The sequence below is a fragment of the Salmo salar genome, chromosome ssa12 (assembly GCF_905237065.1).
Source record: "Salmo salar chromosome ssa12, Ssal_v3.1, whole genome shotgun sequence".
Classification (NCBI taxonomy): Eukaryota; Metazoa; Chordata; class Actinopteri; order Salmoniformes; family Salmonidae; genus Salmo; species Salmo salar.
Genome location: NC_059453.1, coordinates 95,983,138 through 96,002,185, shown reverse-complemented (window position 1 = coordinate 96,002,185; position 19,048 = coordinate 95,983,138). Strand labels below are relative to the sequence as shown.

The following is a 19,048-nucleotide window of genomic DNA, read 5'->3' as shown; positions in this document are numbered from 1 at the left end:
GGTCCGGTCTCTATAGGTCTGGTTTCTATTGGTCTGGTCTCTATAGGTCTGGTCTCTATAGGTCTCTATAGGTCTGGTCTCTATTGGTCTGGTCTCTATAGGTCTGGTCTCTATTGGTCTGGTCTCTATAGGTCTGGTTTTTATTGGTCTGGTCTCTATAGGTCTGGTCTCTATTGGTCTGGTCTCTATAGGTCTCTATAGGTCTGGTCTCTATAGGTCTGGTCTCTATAGGTCTGGTCTCTATAGGTCTCTATAGGTCTGGTCTCTATAGGTCTCTATAGGTCTCTATAGGTCCGGTCTCTATAGGTCTGGTCTCTATATGTCTGGTCTCTATAGGTCTGGTCTCTATAGGTCTGGTCTCTATAGGTCTGGTCTCTAAAGGTTTCTATTGGTCTGGTCTCTATAGGTCTGGTCTCTATAGGTCTCTATAGGTCTGGTCTCTATAGGTCTCTATAGGTCTGGTCTCTATTGGTCTGGTCTCTATAGGTCTGGTCTCTATTGGTCTGGGCTCTATTGGTCTGGTCTCTATAGGTCTGGGCTCTATTGGTCAGGTCTCTATAGGTCTGGTCTCTATAGGTCTGGTCTCTATAGGTCTGGTCTCTATAGGTCTGGTCTCTATAGGTCTGGTCTCTATTGGTCTGGTCTCTATAGGTCTCTATAGGTCTCTATAGGTCTGGTCTCTATAGGTCTGGTCTCTATAGGTCTCTATAGGTCTGGTCTCTATAGGTCTGGTCTCTATAGGTCTGGTCTCTATAGGTTTCTATAGGTCTGGTCTCTATAGGTCTGGTCTCTATAGGTCTCTATAGGTCTCTATTGGTCTGGTCTCTATTGGTCTGGTCTCTATAGGTCTGGTCTCTATAGGTCTGGTCTCTATAGGTCTGGTCTCTATAGGTCTCTATAGGTCTGGTCTCTATAGGTCTGGTCTCTATAGGTCTGGTCTCTATAGGTCTGGTCTCTATAGGTTTGGCCTCTATAGTTTTCTATTGGTCTGGCCTCTATAGGTCTGGTCTCTATAGGTCTCTATAGGTCTGGTCTCTATAGGTCTGGCCTCTATAGGTCTGGTCTCTATTGGTCTGGTCTCTATAGGTCTGTTCTCTATAGGTCTGGTCTCTATAGGTTTCTATTGGTCTGGTCTCTATAGGTCTGGTCTCTATAGGTCTCTATTGGTCTGGTCTCTATAGGTCTGGTCTCTATAGGTCTGGTCTCTATAGGTCTGGTCTCTATAGGTCTGGTCTCTATAGGTCTCTATTGGTCTGGTCTCTATAGGTCTGGTCTCTATAGGTCTAGTCTCTATAGGTCTCTATAGGTCTGGTCTCTATAGGTCTGGTCTCTATAGGTCTGGTCTCTAAAGGTTTCTATTGGTCTGGTCTCTATAGGTCTGGTCTCTATAGGTCTCTGTATTGGTCTGGTCTCTATTGGTCTTGTCTCTATAGGTCCGGTCTCTATAGGTCCGGTCTCTATAGGTCTGGTTTCTATTGGTCTGGTCTCTATAGGTCTGGTCTCTATAGGTCTCTATAGGTCTGGTCTCTATTGGTCTGGTCTCTATAGGTCTGGTCTCTATTGGTCTGGTCTCTATAGGTCTGGTCTCTATTTGTCTGGTCTCTATAGGTCTGGTCTCTATTGGTCTGGTCTCTATAGGTCTCTAAAGGTCTGGTCTCTATAGGTCTGGTCTCTATAGGTCTGGTCTCTATAGGTCTCTATAGGTCTGGTCTCTATAGGTCTCTATAGGTCTCTATAGGTCCGGTCTCTATAGGTCTGGTCTCTATATGTCTGGTCTCTATAGGTCTGGTCTCTATAGGTCTGGTCTCTATAGGTCTGGTCTCCAAAGGTTTCTGTTGGTCTGGTCTCTATAGGTCTGGTCTCTATAGGTCTGGTCTCTGTTGGTCTGGTCTCTATAGGTCTGGTCTCTATAGGTCTGGTCTCTGTTGGTCTGGGCTCTATAGGTCTGGTCTCTATAGTTCTGGTCTCTAAAGGTTTCTGTTGGTCTGGTCTCTATAGGTCTGGTCTCTATAGGTCTCTATAGGTCTGGCCTCTATTGGTCTGGTCTCTATAGGTCTGGTCTCTGTTGGTCTGGTCTCTGTTGGTCTGGTCTCTATTGGTCTGGTCTCTATAGGTTTGGCCTCTATAGTTTTCTATTGGTCTGGTCTCTATAGGTCTGGTCTCTATAGGTCTCTATAGGTCTGGTCTCTATAGGTCTGGCCTCTATAGGTCTGGTCTCTATTGGTCTGGTCTCTATAGGTCTGGTCTCTATAGGTCTGGTCTCTATAGGTTTCTGTTGGTCTGGTCTCTATAGGTCTGGTCTCTATAGGTCTCTGTTGGTCTGGTCTCTATAGGTCTGGTCTCTATAGGTCTGGTCTCTATAGGTCTGGTCTCTATAGGTCTCTGTTGGTCTGGTCTCTATAGGTCTGGTCTCTATAGGTCTAGTCTCTATAGGTCTCTATAGGTCTGGTCTCTATAGGTCTGGTCTCTATAGGTCTGGTCTCTAAAGGTTTCTGTCTGGTCTGGTCTCTATAGGTCTGGTCTCTATAGGTCTCTGTATTGGTCTGGTCTCTATTGGTCTTGTCTCTATAGGTCCGGTCTCTATAGGTCCGGTCTCTATAGGTCTGGTTTCTATTGGTCTGGTCTCTATAGGTCTGGTCTCTATAGGTCTCTATAGGTCTGGTCTCTATTGGTCTGGTCTCTATAGGTCTGGTCTCTATTGGTCTGGTCTCCATAGGTCTGGTCTCTATTGGTCTGGTCTCTATAGGTCTGGTCTCTATTGGTCTGGTCTCTATAGGTCTCTATAGGTCTGGTCTCTATAGGTCTGGTCTCTATAGGTCTGGTCTCTATAGGTCTCTATAGGTCTGGTCTCTATAGGTCTCTATAGGTCTCTATAGGTCCGGTCTCTATAGGTCTGGTCTCTATATGTCTGGTCTCTATAGGTCTGGTCTCTATAGGTCTGGTCTCTATAGGTCTGGTCTATAAAGGTTTCTATTGGTCTGGTCTCTATAGGTCTGGTCTCTATAGGTCTGGCCTCTATAGGTCTGGTCTCTATTGGTCTGGTCTCTATAGGTCTGTTCTCTATAGGTCTGGTCTCTATAGGTTTCTATTGGTCTGGTCTCTATAGGTCTGGTCTCTATAGGTCTCTATTGGTCTGGTCTCTATAGGTCTGGTCTCTATAGGTCTGGTCTCTATAGGTCTGGTCTCTATAGGTCTCTATTGGTCTGGTCTCTATAGGTCTGGTCTCTATAGGTCTAGTCTCTATAGGTCTCTATAGGTCTGGTCTCTATAGGTCTGGTCTCTATAGGTCTGGTCTCTAAAGGTTTCTATTGGTCTGGTCTCTATAGGTCTGGTCTCTATAGGTCTCTGTATTGGTCTGGTCTCTATTGGTCTTGTCTCTATAGGTCCGGTCTCTATAGGTCCGGTCTCTATAGGTCTGGTTTCTATTGGTCTGGTCTCTATAGGTCTGGTCTCTATAGGTCTCTATAGGTCTGGTCTCTATTGGTCTGGTCTCTATAGGTCTGGTCTCTATTGGTCTGGTCTCTATAGGTCTGGTCTCTATTGGTCTGGTCTCTATAGGTCTGGTCTCTATTGGTCTGGTCTCTATAGGTCTCTATAGGTCTGGTCTCTATAGGTCTGGTCTCTATAGGTCTGGTCTCTATAGGTCTCTATAGGTCTGGTCTCTATAGGTCTCTATAGGTCTCTATAGGTCCGGTCTCTATAGGTCTGGTCTCTATATGTCTGGTCTCTATAGGTCTGGTCTCTATAGGTCTGGTCTCTATAGGTCTGGTCTCTAAAGGTTTCTATTGGTCTGGTCTCTATAGGTCTGGTCTCTATAGGTCTGGTCTCTATTGGTCTGGTCTCTATAGGTCTGGTCTCTATAGGTCTGGTCTCTATTGGTCTGGGCTCTATAGGTCTGGTCTCTATAGGTCTGGTCTCTAAAGGTTTCTATTGGTCTGGTCTCTATAGGTCTGGTCTCTATAGGTCTCTATAGGTCTGGTCTCTATTGGTCTGGTCTCTATAGGTCTGGTCTCTATTGGTCTGGTCTCTATTGGTCTGGTCTCTATTGGTCTGGTCTCTATAGGTCTGGTCTCTATTGGTCTGGTCTCTATAGGTCTCTATAGGTCTGGTCTCTATAGGTCTGGTCTCTATTGGTCTGGTCTCTATAGGTCTCTATAGGTCTCTATAGGTCTGGTCTCTATAGGTCTCTATAGGTCTCTATAGGTCCGGTCTCTATATGTCTGGTCTCTATAGGTCTGGTCTCTATAGGTCTGGTCTCTAAAGGTTTCTATTGGTATGGTCTCTATTGGTCTGGTCTCTATAGGTCTGGTCTCTAAAGGTTTCTATAGGTCTGGTCTCTATAGGTCTGGTCTCTATAGGTCTGGTCTCTATAGGTCTGGTCTCTATTGGTCTGGTCTCTATAGGTCTGGTCTCTATTGGTCTGGTCTCTATAGGTCTGGTCTCTATAGGTCTGGTCTCTAAAGGTTTCTATTGGTCTGGTCTCTATAGGTCTGGTCTCTATAGGTCTCTATTGGTCTGGTCTCTATAGGTCTGGTCTCTATAGGTCTGGTCTCTATAGGTCTGGTCTCTAAAGGTTTCTATTGGTCTGGTCTCTATAGGTCTGGTCTCTATAGGTCTCTATTGGTCTTGTCTCTATTGGTCTGGTCTCTATAAGTCCGGTCTCTATAGGTCTGGTTTCTATTGGTCTGGTCTCTATAGGTCTGGTCTCTATAGGTCTCTATAGGTCTGGTCTCTATAGGTCTCTATAGGTCTGGTCTCTATTGGTCTGGTCTCTATAGGTCTGGTCTCTATTGGTCTGGTCTCTATAGGTCTGGGCTCTATTGGTCTGGGCTCTATTGGTCTGGTCTCTATAGGTCTGGGCTCTATTGGTCTGGTCTCTATTGGTCTGGTCTCTATAGGTCTGGTCTCTATAGGTCTGGTCTCTATAGGTCTGGTCTCTATAGTTCTGGTCTCTATTGGTCTGGTCTCTATAGGTCTCTATAGGTCTCTATAGGTCTGGTCTCTATAGGTCTGGTCTCTATAGGTCTCTATAGGTCTGGTCTCTATAGGTCTGGTCTCTATAGGTCTGGTCTCTATAGGTTTCTATAGGTCTGGTCTCTATAGGTCTGGTCTCTATAGGTCTGGTCTCTATAGGTCTGGTCTCTAAAGGTTTCTATAGGTCTGGTCTCCATAGGTCTGGTCTCTATAGGTCTGGTCTCTATAGGTCTGGTCTCTATTGGTCTGGTCTCTATATGTCTGGTCTCTATAGGTCTGGTCTCTATAGGTCTGGTCTCTATTGGTCTGGTCTCTATAGGTCTGGTCTCTATAGGTCTGGTCTCTATAGGTCTGGTCTCTATAGGTCTGGTCTCTAAAGGTTTCTATAGGTCTGGTCTCCATAGGTCTGGTCTCTATAGGTCTGGTCTCTATAGGTCTGGTCTCTATTGGTCTAGTCTCTATTGGTCTGGTCTCTGTTGGTCTGGTCTCTATAGGTCTGGTCTCTATAGGTCTGGTCTCTATAGGTCTGGTCTCTATAGGTTTCTATAGGTCTGGTCTCTATAGGTCTGGTCTCTATAGGTCTGGTCTCTATAGGTCTGGTCTCTATAGGTCTTGTCTCTATAGGTTTCTATAGGTCTGGTCTCTATAGGTCTGGTCTCTATAGGTCTGGTCTCTATAGGTCCGGTCTCTCATTTGGCCCTGTATATTCCAGGTATTGATTTGAAAGTTCAGATCATCCCTCTCCTTTATGTGTCATCAGTTTAAAAATCGACTCAATGCTTCCTGTTTTCATTCCGTCTGATTTGCACTCTGCCAAACTAAAGTACCATTTGGAATGTTCACGGCATCATGTGCAGATAGTACTGAGATGTCCCCCCCTACAGACCCTCTGAGCTCCAATTTCCACAACTGTTATCTCCTCACTGTGATTCAACCTGTGACTTCTTGTGCCATTCTCACTCTGGAGTTGTGGTACTGTGAGGTGCAAGGAAAACAGAAATGCCCATGAATCTAAAACCAAGGGTTTTCATCCCAAATGGCACCCTATTCCCTATGTAGTGCACTACTTTAGACCAGAGGGCCTCGGTCAAAAGTATTACACTATTTAGGGAATAGGATGCTATTTGGGACGAATAGCCATGAATCTGAGACCGACCCTAGGGATCCTTTTATAGACCTGGTCAATCTGCTTGTACATTCAGCTTTGACACTGCAAGGGAGCCAAGCTACACGTTACACATTTATAGTGAAAAAGGAGCTAGCCCCACCCACCATGCTACATCTATCACTATGCAGTTGTTCCACCCATGGAATTGCGGTAGATAGCTCCTTGTGGTAATTATATTGTGGTCATTTTAATTCTGTGGACCCAGCACCTCCATGCAGACCAAGTCAGTGGCCTTATGGCTAGTTTCCTCGCCTTCATTGTAAGGTTGGGAGTTATTGTAGATCCTCTGCCGAGTCATACCACAGTCTGGAAACTGATGCGTCTCTGCTTGGCACTAGAATCCTGTTATGGGTTTTGGTTTCCTGAGAATCATCGTTCCTACAATGGCTGAAAGTGTAACAATGAGTTTCCCCCGAAACAGCACGCAGAGCTAATGTTCGCTAAGCGTGTCCATACTGATAGGATCGACAAGAAAGGCAGCGCTGTTCTCAGATCAGCTTTTTCCATTCAAATCTTACCTTAACATTATAAACCTTTATTTAACTAGGCTTGTCAGTTAGGAACACATTCTTATTTTCAATGACAGCCTAGGAACAGTGGGTTAACTGCCTTTGTTCAGGGGCAGAATGACAGATTTGTACCTTGTCAGCTCGGGGATTCAATCTTGCAACCTTTCGATTACTAGTCTAACGCTCTAACCACTACGCTACCTGCCGCGCCCAATTACTCTACAATACTGACAACGGATCAGCTCCTAGAGAGATATTGCCACCTATATTCAGGCAGCTTATTCTAATGCTAACCCAATAATAATATTGCGGTACATCACAGATTTGGCACATCATTGCGCACATGTGCTTACACAAAGTGAAATATACTGCTCAAAAAAAATAAAGGGTACACTTAAACAACACAATGTAACTCCAAGTCAATCACACTTCTGTGAAATCAAACTGTCCACTTAGGAAGCAACACTGATTGACAATACATTTCACATGCTGTTGTGCAAATGGAATAGACAACAGGTGGAAATTATAGGCAATTAGCAAGACACCCCCAATAAAGAAGTGGTTCTGCAGGTGGTAACCACAGACCACTTCTCAGTTCCTATGCTTCCTGGCTGATGTTTTGGTCACTTTTGAATGCTGGCGGTGCTTTCACTCTAGTGGTAGCATGAGACGGAGTCTACAACCCACACAAGTGGCTCAGGTAGTGCAGCTCATCCAGGATGGCACATCAATGCGAGCTGTGGCAAGAAGGTTTGCTGTGTCTGTCAGCGTAGTGTCCGGAGCATGGAGGCGCTACCAGGAGACAGGCCAGTACATCAGAAGACGTGGAGGAGTCCATAGGAGGGCAACAACCCAGTAGCAGGACCGCTACCTCCGCCTTTGTGCAAGGAGGAGCAGGAGAAGCACTGCCAGAGCCCTGCAAAATGACCTCCAGCAGGCCACAAATGTGCATGTGTCTGCTCAAACGGTCAGAAACAGACTCCATGAGGGTGGTATGAGGGCCCGACGTTCACAGGTGGGGGTTGTGCTTACAGCCCAACACCGTGCAGGACGTTTGGCATTTGCCAGAGAACACCAAGATTGGCAAATTCGCCACTGGCGCCCTGTGCTCTTCACAGATGAAAGCAGGTTCACACTGAGCACATGTGACAGACGTGACAGTCTGGAGACGCCGTGGAGAACGTTCTGCTGCCTGCAACATCCTCCAGCATGACCGGTTTGGCGGTGGGTCAGTCATGGTGTGGGGTGGCATTTCTTTGGGGGGCCGCACAGCCCTCCATGTGCTCGCCAGAGGTAGCCTGACTGCCATTAGGTACCGAGATGAGATCCTCAGACCCCTTGTGAGACCATATGCTGGTGCGGTTGGCCCTGGGTTCCTCCTAATGCAAGACTATGCTAGACCTCATGTGGCTGGAGTGTGTCAGCAGTTCCTGCAAGAGGAAGGCATTGATGGTATGGACTGACCCGCCCTTTCCCCAGACCTGAATCCAATTGAGCACATCTGGGACATCATGTCTCGCTCCATCCACCAACACCACGTTGCACCACAGACTGTCCAGGAGTTGGCGGATGCTTTAGTCCAGGTCTGGGAGGTGATCCCTCAGGAGACCATCCGCCACCTCATCAGGAGCATGCCCAGACGTTGTAGGGAGGTCATACAGGCACGTGGAGGCCACACACACTACTGAGCCTCATTTTGACTTGTTTTAAGGACATTACATCAAAGTTGGATCAGCCTGTAGTGTGGTTTTCCACTTTAATTTTGAGTGTGACTCCAAATCCAGACCTCCATGGGTTGATACATTGGATTTCCATTGATTATTTTTGTGTGATTTTGTTGTCAGCACATTCAACTATCTAAAGAAAAAAGTATTTAATAAGATTATTTCATTCATTCAGATCTAGGATGTGTTATTTTAGTGTTCCCTTTATTTTTTTGAGCAGTGTATATTGAGGCAACATGACACTAGGCTAGCCTGCAGTTAGCAAAATACAACTCAGTTGATTGAACAAGAAATGTATTTGAATATGATTCAAATACACTGAGTGGACAGTGCTCTTTCCATGACATAGACTGACCAGGTGAATCCAGGTGAAAGCTATGATCCCTTATGGATGTCACCTGATAAATCCACTTCAATCTGTGTAGATGAAGGGGAGGAGACAGGTTGAAGAAGGATTTTTAAGCCTTTAGATAATTGAGACATGGATTTAAGTGCCTTTGAACAGGATATGGTAGTAGGTGCCAGGCACACCAGTTTGAGTGTGTCAAGAACTGCCACGCTGCTGGGTTTTTCACGCTCAACAGTTTCCCGTGTGTATCAAGAATGGTCCACCACCAAAAGGGCATCCAGCCAACTTGACACAACTGTGGGAAGCATTGGAGTTAACATGGGCCAGCATCCCTGTGGAATGCTTTCGACACCTTGGAGGGGCAACTCAATATTGGGAAGGCCTATGTATACTGCATTTGTCTTTAATGCAGTCACTTCAGTTTTCATTTGAAGCATATTTGTAACAATTGTAAAGACATTACTAACTTTGTATTTGTAGTCAACATTATCGGTGGTCACAGAGAGACAGATACACATGTTGGTATATGTTTAGCAGAGATCTGTTTATTAAAGTGTCGTGGAAAGGCAATTTCCATGCTTCTCTCTGTGTTCTAATCCTCCCACCACCTCCATGCTTCTCTCTGACAGTACTGTGTTCTAATCCTCTCTCTCTCTCTCTCTCTCTCTCTCTCTCTCTCTCTCTCTCTCTCTCTCTCTCTCTCTCTCTCTCTCTCTCTCTCTCTCTCTCTATATATATCCAGACCACCACCCTCTGTATCTCTATGAATCTCAGTGCCTCTAGTGCCACCAATAACTCTCCTCCTCTCTCTCTCTCCAGCTATATATCCAGACCACCACCGTCTGTATCTCTATGAATCTGTGCCTCTAGTGCCACCACTAACTCTCCTCCTCTCTCTCTCTCTCTCTCCAGCTATATATCCAGACCACCACCCTCTGTATCTCTATGAATCTCAGTGCCTCGGTGGCCTTGGGGATGCTCTACATTCCTAAAGTCTATGTTATCATCTTCCACCCGGAGCTTAATGTCCAGAAGAGGAAGAGGAGCTTCAAGGCAGTGGTGACGGCCGCGTCCCTGACCACACGCCTCTCACACAAGACCAGTGACAGGCCCAATGGAGAGGCCAAGACGGAACTGTGTGAAAACATCGATACAAACAGTAAGTATCACCAAACCAGGGCCCGTATTCACAAAGAGTCTCAGAGTAGCAGTGCTGATCTAGGAGTAGGAGTGCTGATCTAGGAGTAGGAGTGCTAATTTAGGAGTAGGAGTGCTAATCTAGGAGTAGGAGTGCTAATCTAGGAGTAGGAGTAGGAGTGCTAATCTAGGAGTAGGAGTAAGAGTGCTAATCTAGGAGTAGGAGTGCTAATCTAGGAGTAGGAGTGCTGATCTAGGAGTAGGAGTGCTGATCTAGGAGTAGGAGTGCTGATCTAGGAGTAGGAGTGCTGATCTAGGAGTAGGAGTAGGATGCTGATCTAGTAGGAGGATGCTGATCTAGTAGGATGTTGATCTAGGAGTAGGATGTTGATCTAGGAGTAGGGTGTTGATCTAGGAGTAGGAGTGTGGATCTAGGAGTAGGAGTAGGATGCTGATCAAGTAGGAGGATGCTGATCTAGTAGGATGTTGATCTAGGAGTAGGATGTTGATCTAGGAGTAGGGTGTTGATCTAGGAGTAGGAGTGCGGATCTAGTAGGAGGATGCTGATCTTGGAGGAGGATGCTGATATAGTAGGAGTGCTTAACTAGGAGTAGGGTAATGATAGAGGACTATGGTGCTGATCTATGAGATGTGTGCTGATCAAGGAGTAGAAATGCTGATCTAGTGGGAGGATGCTGATCTAGTAGGAGGATGCTGATCTAGTAGGAGGATGCTGATATAGTAGGAGGATGCTGATCTAGTAGGAGGATGCTGATCTAGGAGTAGGATGCTGATCTAGTAGGCGGATGCTGATCTAGTAGAGGGATGCTGATATAGTAGGAGGATGCTGATCTAGTAGGAGTGTTGATCTAGTAGGAGGATGCTGATCTAGTAGGAGTGCTGATATAGTAGGTGGATGCTGATCTAGTAGGAGTGCTGATCTAGTAGGAGTGCTGATCTAGTAGGAGTGCTGATCTAGTAGGAGGATGCTTATCTAGTAGGAGGATGCTGATCTAGTAGGAGTGCTGATATAGTAGGAGGATGCTGATCTATTTGGAGGATGCTGATATAGTAGGAGGATGCTGATATAGTAGGGGTGCTGATCTAGTAGGAAGATGCTGATCTAGTAGGAGGATGCTGATCTAGTAGGAGGATGCTGATCTAGTAGGAGTGCTGATCTAGTAGGAGGATGCTGATATAGTAGGAGGATGCTGATATAGTAGGAGGATGCTGATGTAGTAGGAGGATGCTGATCTAGTAGGAGGTTGCTGATCTAGTAGGGGTGCTGATCTAGTTGGAGGATGCTGATATAGTAGGAGGATGCTGATCTAGTAGGAGGATGCTGATCTAGTAGGAGGATGCTGATATAGTAGGGGGATGCTGATCTAGTAGGAAGATGCTGATATAGTAGGAGGATGCTGATCTAGTAGGAGTGCTGATCTAGTAGCAGGATGCTGATTTAGTAGGAGGATGCTGATATAGTAGGAGGATGCTGATCTAGTACGAGTGCTGATATAGTAGGAGGATGCTGATCTAGTAAGGGGATGCTGATATAGTAGGAGGATGCTGATCTAGTAGGAGTGCTGATATAGTAGGAGGATGCTGATATAGTAGGTGTGTTGATCTGGTAGGAGGATGCTGATCTAGTAGGAGTGCTGATCTAATAGGAGGATGCTGATCTAGTAGGAGTGCTGATATAGTAGGAGGATGCTGATCTAGTAGGAGTGCTGATATAGTAGGTGGATGCTGATCTTGTAGGAGTGCTGATCTAGTAGGAGTGCTGATCTAGTAGGAGGATGCTGATCTAGTAGGAGGATGCTGATATAGTAGGAGGATGCTGATGTAGTAGGAGGATGCTGATCTAGTAGGAGGTTGCTGATCTAGTAGGGGTGCTGATCTAGTTGGAGGATGCTGATATAGTAGGAGGATGCTGATCTAGTAGGAGGATGCTGATCTAGTAGGAGGATGCTGATATAGTAGGGGGATGCTGATCTAGTAGGAAGATGCTGATATAGTAGGAGGATGCTGATCTAGTAGGAGTGCTGATCTAGTAGGAGGATGCTGATTTAGTAGGAGGATGCTGATATAGTAGGAGGATGCTGATTTAGTAGGAGGATGCTGATATAGTAGGAGGATGCTGATCTAGTATGAGTGCTGATATAGTAGGAGGATGCTGATCTAGTAGGGGGATGCTGATATAGTAGGAGGATGCTGATCTAGTAGGAGTGCTGATATAGTAGGAGGATGCTGATATAGTAGGTGTGTTGATCTGGTAGGAGGATGCTGATCTAGTAGGAGTGCTGATCTAATAGGAGGATGCTGATCTAGTAGGAGTGCTGATATAGTAGGAGGATGCTGATCTAGTAGGAGTGCTGATATAGTAGGTGGATGCTGATCTTGTAGGAGTGCTGATCTAGTAGGAGTGCTGATCTAGTAGGAGGATGCTGATCTAGTAGGAGGATGCTGATATAGTAGGAGGATGCTGATCTAGTATGAGTGCTGATATAGTAGGAGGATGCTGATATAGTAGGAGGATGCTGATCTAGTAGGAGTGTTGATCTAGTAGGAGGATGCTGATATAGTAGGAGTGCTGATATAGTAGGAGTGCTGATATAGTAGGAGGATGCTGATATAGTAGGAGGATGCTGATCTAGTAGGAGGATGCTGATATAGTAGGAGGATGCTGATATAGTAGGAGGATGCTGATCTAGTAGGAGTGCTGATATAGTAGGAGGATGCTGATCTAGTAGGAGGATGCTGATCTAGTAGGAGTGTTGATCTAGTAGGAGGATGCTGATATAGTAGGAGTGCTGATATAGTAGGAGTGCTGATATAGTAGGAGGATGCTGATATAGTAGGAGGATGCTGATCTAGTAGGAGGATGCTGATATAGTAGGAGGATGCTGATATAGTAGGAGGATGCTGATCTAGTAGGAGTGCTGATATAGTAGGAGGATGCTGATCTAGTAGGAGTGCTGATCTAGTAGGATGATGCTGATCTAGTAGGAGTGTTGATCTGGTAGGAGTGCTGATCTAGTAGGAGGATGCTGATATAGTAGGAGGATGCTGATATAGTAGGAGGATGCTGATCTAGTAGAGTGCTGATATAGTAGGAGGATGCTGATATAGTAGGAGGATGCTGATATAGTAGGAGGATGCTGATATAGTAGGAGGATGCTGATCTAGTAGGAGTGTTGATCTAGTAGGAGGATGCTGATCTATTTGGAGTGTTGATCTAGTAGGAGTGTTGATCTAGTAGGAGTGCTGATATAGTAGGAGTGCTGATATAGTAGGAGGATGCTGATCTAGGAGTAGGAGTAGGATGCTGATCTAGTAGGAGGATGCTGATCTAGTAGGATGTTGATCTAGGAGTAGGATGTTGATCTAGGAGTAGGGTGTTGATCTAGGAGTAGGAGTGTGGATCTAGGAGTAGGAGTAGGATGCTGATCAAGTAGGAGGATGCTGATCTAGTAGGATGTTGATCTAGGAGTAGGATGTTGATCTAGGAGTAGGGTGTTGATCTAGGAGTAGGAGTGCGGATCTAGTAGGAGGATGCTGATCTTGGAGGAGGATGCTGATATAGTAGGAGTGCTTAACTAGGAGTAGGGTAATGATAGAGGACTATGGTGCTGATCTATGAGATGTGTGCTGATCAAGGAGTAGAAATGCTGATCTAGTGGGAGGATGCTGATCTAGTAGGAGGATGCTGATCTAGTAGGAGGATGCTGATATAGTAGGAGGATGCTGATCTAGTAGGAGGATGCTGATCTAGGAGTAGGATGCTGATCTAGTAGGCGGATGCTGATCTAGTAGAGGGATGCTGATATAGTAGGAGGATGCTGATCTAGTAGGAGTGTTGATCTAGTAGGAGGATGCTGATCTAGTAGGAGTGCTGATATAGTAGGTGGATGCTGATCTAGTAGGAGTGCTGATCTAGTAGGAGTGCTGATCTAGTAGGAGTGCTGATCTAGTAGGAGGATGCTTATCTAGTAGGAGGATGCTGATCTAGTAGGAGTGCTGATATAGTAGGAGGATGCTGATCTATTTGGAGGATGCTGATATAGTAGGAGGATGCTGATATAGTAGGGGTGCTGATCTAGTAGGAAGATGCTGATCTAGTAGGAGGATTCTGATCTAGTAGGAGGATGCTGATCTAGTAGGAGTGCTGATCTAGTAGGAGGATGCTGATATAGTAGGAGGATGCTGATATAGTAGGAGGATGCTGATGTAGTAGGAGGATGCTGATCTAGTAGGAGGTTGCTGATCTAGTAGGGGTGCTGATCTAGTTGGAGGATGCTGATATAGTAGGAGGATGCTGATCTAGTAGGAGGATGCTGATCTAGTAGGAGGATGCTGATATAGTAGGGGGATGCTGATCTAGTAGGAAGATGCTGATATAGTAGGAGGATGCTGATCTAGTAGGAGTGCTGATCTAGTAGCAGGATGCTGATTTAGTAGGAGGATGCTGATATAGTAGGAGGATGCTGATCTAGTACGAGTGCTGATATAGTAGGAGGATGCTGATCTAGTAAGGGGATGCTGATATAGTAGGAGGATGCTGATCTAGTAGGAGTGCTGATATAGTAGGAGGATGCTGATATAGTAGGTGTGTTGATCTGGTAGGAGGATGCTGATCTAGTAGGAGTGCTGATCTAATAGGAGGATGCTGATCTAGTAGGAGTGCTGATATAGTAGGAGGATGCTGATCTAGTAGGAGTGCTGATATAGTAGGTGGATGCTGATCTTGTAGGAGTGCTGATCTAGTAGGAGTGCTGATCTAGTAGGAGGATGCTGATCTAGTAGGAGGATGCTGATATAGTAGGAGGATGCTGATGTAGTAGGAGGATGCTGATCTAGTAGGAGGTTGCTGATCTAGTAGGGGTGCTGATCTAGTTGGAGGATGCTGATATAGTAGGAGGATGCTGATCTAGTAGGAGGATGCTGATCTAGTAGGAGGATGCTGATATAGTAGGGGGATGCTGATCTAGTAGGAAGATGCTGATATAGTAGGAGGATGCTGATCTAGTAGGAGTGCTGATCTAGTAGGAGGATGCTGATTTAGTAGGAGGATGCTGATATAGTAGGAGGATGCTGATTTAGTAGGAGGATGCTGATATAGTAGGAGGATGCTGATCTAGTATGAGTGCTGATATAGTAGGAGGATGCTGATCTAGTAGGGGGATGCTGATATAGTAGGAGGATGCTGATCTAGTAGGAGTGCTGATATAGTAGGAGGATGCTGATATAGTAGGTGTGTTGATCTGGTAGGAGGATGCTGATCTAGTAGGGAGTGCTGATCTAATAGGAGGATGCTGATCTAGTAGGAGTGCTGATATAGTAGGAGGATGCTGATCTAGTAGGAGTGCTGATATAGTAGGTGGATGCTGATCTTGTAGGAGTGCTGATCTAGTAGGAGTGCTGATCTAGTAGGAGGATGCTGATCTAGTAGGAGGATGCTGATATAGTAGGAGGATGCTGATCTAGTATGAGTGCTGATATAGTAGGAGGATGCTGATATAGTAGGAGGATGCTGATCTAGTAGGAGTGTTGATCTAGTAGGAGGATGCTGATATAGTAGGAGTGCTGATATAGTAGGAGTGCTGATATAGTAGGAGGATGCTGATATAGTAGGAGGATGCTGATCTAGTAGGAGGATGCTGATATAGTAGGAGGATGCTGATATAGTAGGAGGATGCTGATCTAGTAGGAGTGCTGATATAGTAGGAGGATGCTGATCTAGTAGGAGGATGCTGATCTAGTAGGAGTGTTGATCTAGTAGGAGGATGCTGATATAGTAGGAGTGCTGATATAGTAGGAGTGCTGATATAGTAGGAGGATGCTGATATAGTAGGAGGATGCTGATCTAGTAGGAGGATGCTGATATAGTAGGAGGATGCTGATATAGTAGGAGGATGCTGATCTAGTAGGAGTGCTGATATAGTAGGAGGATGCTGATCTAGTAGGAGTGCTGATCTAGTAGGATGATGCTGATCTAGTAGGAGTGTTGATCTGGTAGGAGTGCTGATCTAGTAGGAGGATGCTGATATAGTAGGAGGATGCTGATATAGTAGGAGGATGCTGATCTAGTAGAGTGCTGATATAGTAGGAGGATGCTGATATAGTAGGAGGATGCTGATATAGTAGGAGGATGCTGATCTAGTAGGAGTGTTGATCTAGTAGGAGGATGCTGATCTATTTGGAGTGTTGATCTAGTAGGAGTGTTGATCTAGTAGGAGTGCTGATATAGTAGGAGTGCTGATATAGTAGGAGGATGCTGATCTATTTGGAGGATGCTGATATAGTAGGAGGATGCTGATATAGTAGGGGTGCTGATCTAGTAGGAGGATGCTGATCTAGTAGGAGGATGCTGATCTAGTAGAGTGCTGATATAGTAGGAGGATGCTGATATAGTAGGAGGATGCTGATATAGTAGGAGGATGCTGATCTAGTAGAGTGCTGATATAGTAGGAGGATGCTGATATAGTAGGAGGATGCTGATATAGTAGGAGGATGCTGATATAGTAGGAGGATGCTGATCTAGTAGGAGTGTTGATCTAGTAGGAGGATGCTGATCTAGTAGGAGTGCTGATATAGTAGGAGTGCTGATATAGTAGGAGGATGCTGATCTATTTGGAGGATGCTGATATAGTAGGAGAATGCTGATATAGTAGGGGTGCTGATCTAGTAGGAAGATGGTGATCTAGTAGGAGGATGCTGATCTAGTAGGAGGATGCTGATCTAGTAGGAGTGCTGATCTAGTAGGAGGATGCTGATATAGTAGGAGGATGCTGATATAGTAGGAGGATGTTGATGTAGTAGGAGGATGCTGATCTAGTAAGCGGTTGCTGATCTAGTAGGGGTGCTGATCTAGTTGGAGGATGCTGATATAGTAGGAGGATGCTGATCTAGTAGGAGGATGCTGATCTAGTAGGAGGATGCTGATATAGTAGGGGGATGCTGATCTAGTAGGAAGATGCTGATATAGTAGGAGGATGCTGATCTAGTAGGAGTGCTGATCTAGTAGGAGGATGCTGATTTAGTAGGAGGATGCTGATATAGTAGGAGGATGCTGATCTAGTACGAGTGCTGATATAGTAGGAGGATGCTGATCTAGTAGGGGGATGCTGATATAGTAGGAGGATGCTGATCTAGTAGGAGTGCTGATATAGTAGGAGGATGCTGATATAGTAGGTGTGTTGATCTGGTAGGAGGATGCTGATCTAGTAGGAGTGCTGATCTAATAGGAGGATGCTGATCTAGTAGGAGTGCTGATATAGTAGGAGGATGCTGATCTAGTAGGAGTGCTGATATAGTAGGTGGATGCTGATCTTGTAGGAGTGCTGATCTAGTAGGAGTGCTGATCTAGTAGGAGGATGCTGATATAGTAGGAGGATGCTGATCTAGTATGAGTGCTGATATAGTAGGAGGATGCTGATATAGTAGGAGGATGCTGATCTAGTAGGAGTGTTGATCTAGTAGGAGGATGCTGATATAGTAGGAGTGCTGATATAGTAGGAGTGCTGATATAGTAGGAGGATGCTGATATAGTAGGAGGATGCTGATCTAGTAGGAGGATGCTGATATAGTAGCAGGATGCTGATATAGTAGGAGGATGCTGATCTAGTAGGAGTGCTGATATAGTAGGAGGATGCTGATCTAGTAGGAGTGCTGATCTAGTAGGATGATGCTGATCTAGTAGGAGTGTTGATCTAGTAGGATGATGCTGATCTAGTAGGAGTGTTGATCTGGTAGGAGGATGCTGATCTAGTAGGAGTGCTGATATAGTAGGTGGATGCTGATATAGTAGGAGGATGCTTATATAGTAGGAGGATGCTGATCTAGTAGGAGTGCTGATATAGTAGGAGGATGCTGATATAGTAGGAGGATGCTGATCTAGTAGCAGTGCTGATCTAGTAGGATGATGCTGATCTAGTAGGAGTGTTGATCTGGTAGGAGTGCTGATCTAGTAGGAGGATGCTGATATAGTAGGAGGATGCTGATATAGTAGGAGGATGCTGATCTAGTAGAGTGCTGATATAGTAGGAGGATGCTGATATAGTAGGAGGATGCTGATATAGTAGGAGGATGCTGATATAGTAGGAGGATGCTGATCTAGTAGGAGTGTTGATCTAGTAGGAGGATGCTGATCTATTTGGAGTGTTGATCTAGTAGGAGTGTTGATCTAGTAGGAGTGCTGATATAGTAGGAGTGCTGATATAGTAGGAGGATGCTGATCTATTTGGAGGATGCTGATATAGTAGGAGGATGCTGATATAGTAGGGGTGCTGATCTAGTAGGAGGATGCTGTTCTAGTAGGAGTGCTGATCTAGTAGGAGGATGCTGATATAGTAGGAGGATGCTGATATAGTAGGAGGATGCTGATGTAGTAGGAGGATGCTGATCTAGTAGGAGGTTGCTGATCTAGTAGGGGTGCTGATCTAGTTGGAGGATGCTGATATAGTAGGAGGATGCTGATCTAGTAGGAGGATGCTGATCTAGTAGGAAGATGCTGATATAGTAGGAGGATGCTGTTCTAGTAGGAGTGCTGATCTAGTAGGAGGATGCTGATTTAGTAGGAGGATGCTGATATAGTAGGAGGATGCTGATATAGTAGGAGGATGCTGATCTAGTAGGAGGATGCTGATCTAGTAGGAGGATGCTGATATAGTAGGGGGATGCTGATCTAGTAGGAAGATGCTGATATAGTAGGAGGATGCTGATCTAGTAGGAGTGCTGATCTAGTTGGAGGATGCTGATATAGTAGGAGGATGCTGATCTAGTAGGAGTGCTGATCTAGTAGGAGGATGCTGATATAGTAGGAGGATGCTAATATAGTAGGAGGATGCTGATGTAGTAGGAGGATGCTGATCTAGTAGGAGGTTGCTGATCTAGTAGGGGTGCTGATCTAGTTGGAGGATGCTGATATAGTAGGAGGATGCTGATCTAGTAGGAGGATGCTGATCTAGTAGGAGGATGCTGATATAGTAGGGGGATGCTGATCTAGTAGGAAGATGCTGATATAGTAGGAGGATGCTGATCTAGTAGGAGTGCTGATCTAGTAGGAGGATGCTGATTTAGTAGGAGGATGCTGATGTAGTAGGAGGATGCTGATGTAGTAGGAGGATGCTGATGTAGTAGGAGGATGCTGATCTAGTAGGGGTGCTGATCTAGTAGGAGGATGCTGATA

The 19,048-nt window shown here is 45.3% G+C and overlaps 1 protein-coding gene across 1 annotated transcript in view; it reads left to right on the top strand.

The window, feature by feature from the left end:
• The window catches only part of LOC106566206 (metabotropic glutamate receptor 7), a 396,414-nt gene that overhangs the window by 348,263 nt on the left and 29,103 nt on the right, over positions 1–19,048 (top strand). Inside the window, exon 10 of the mRNA XM_045691964.1 lies at positions 9,637–9,883. Within this exon, the coding sequence (XP_045547920.1) occupies positions 9,637–9,883 (247 nt within the window). The remainder of the gene's footprint in view (positions 1–9,636; positions 9,884–19,048) is intronic.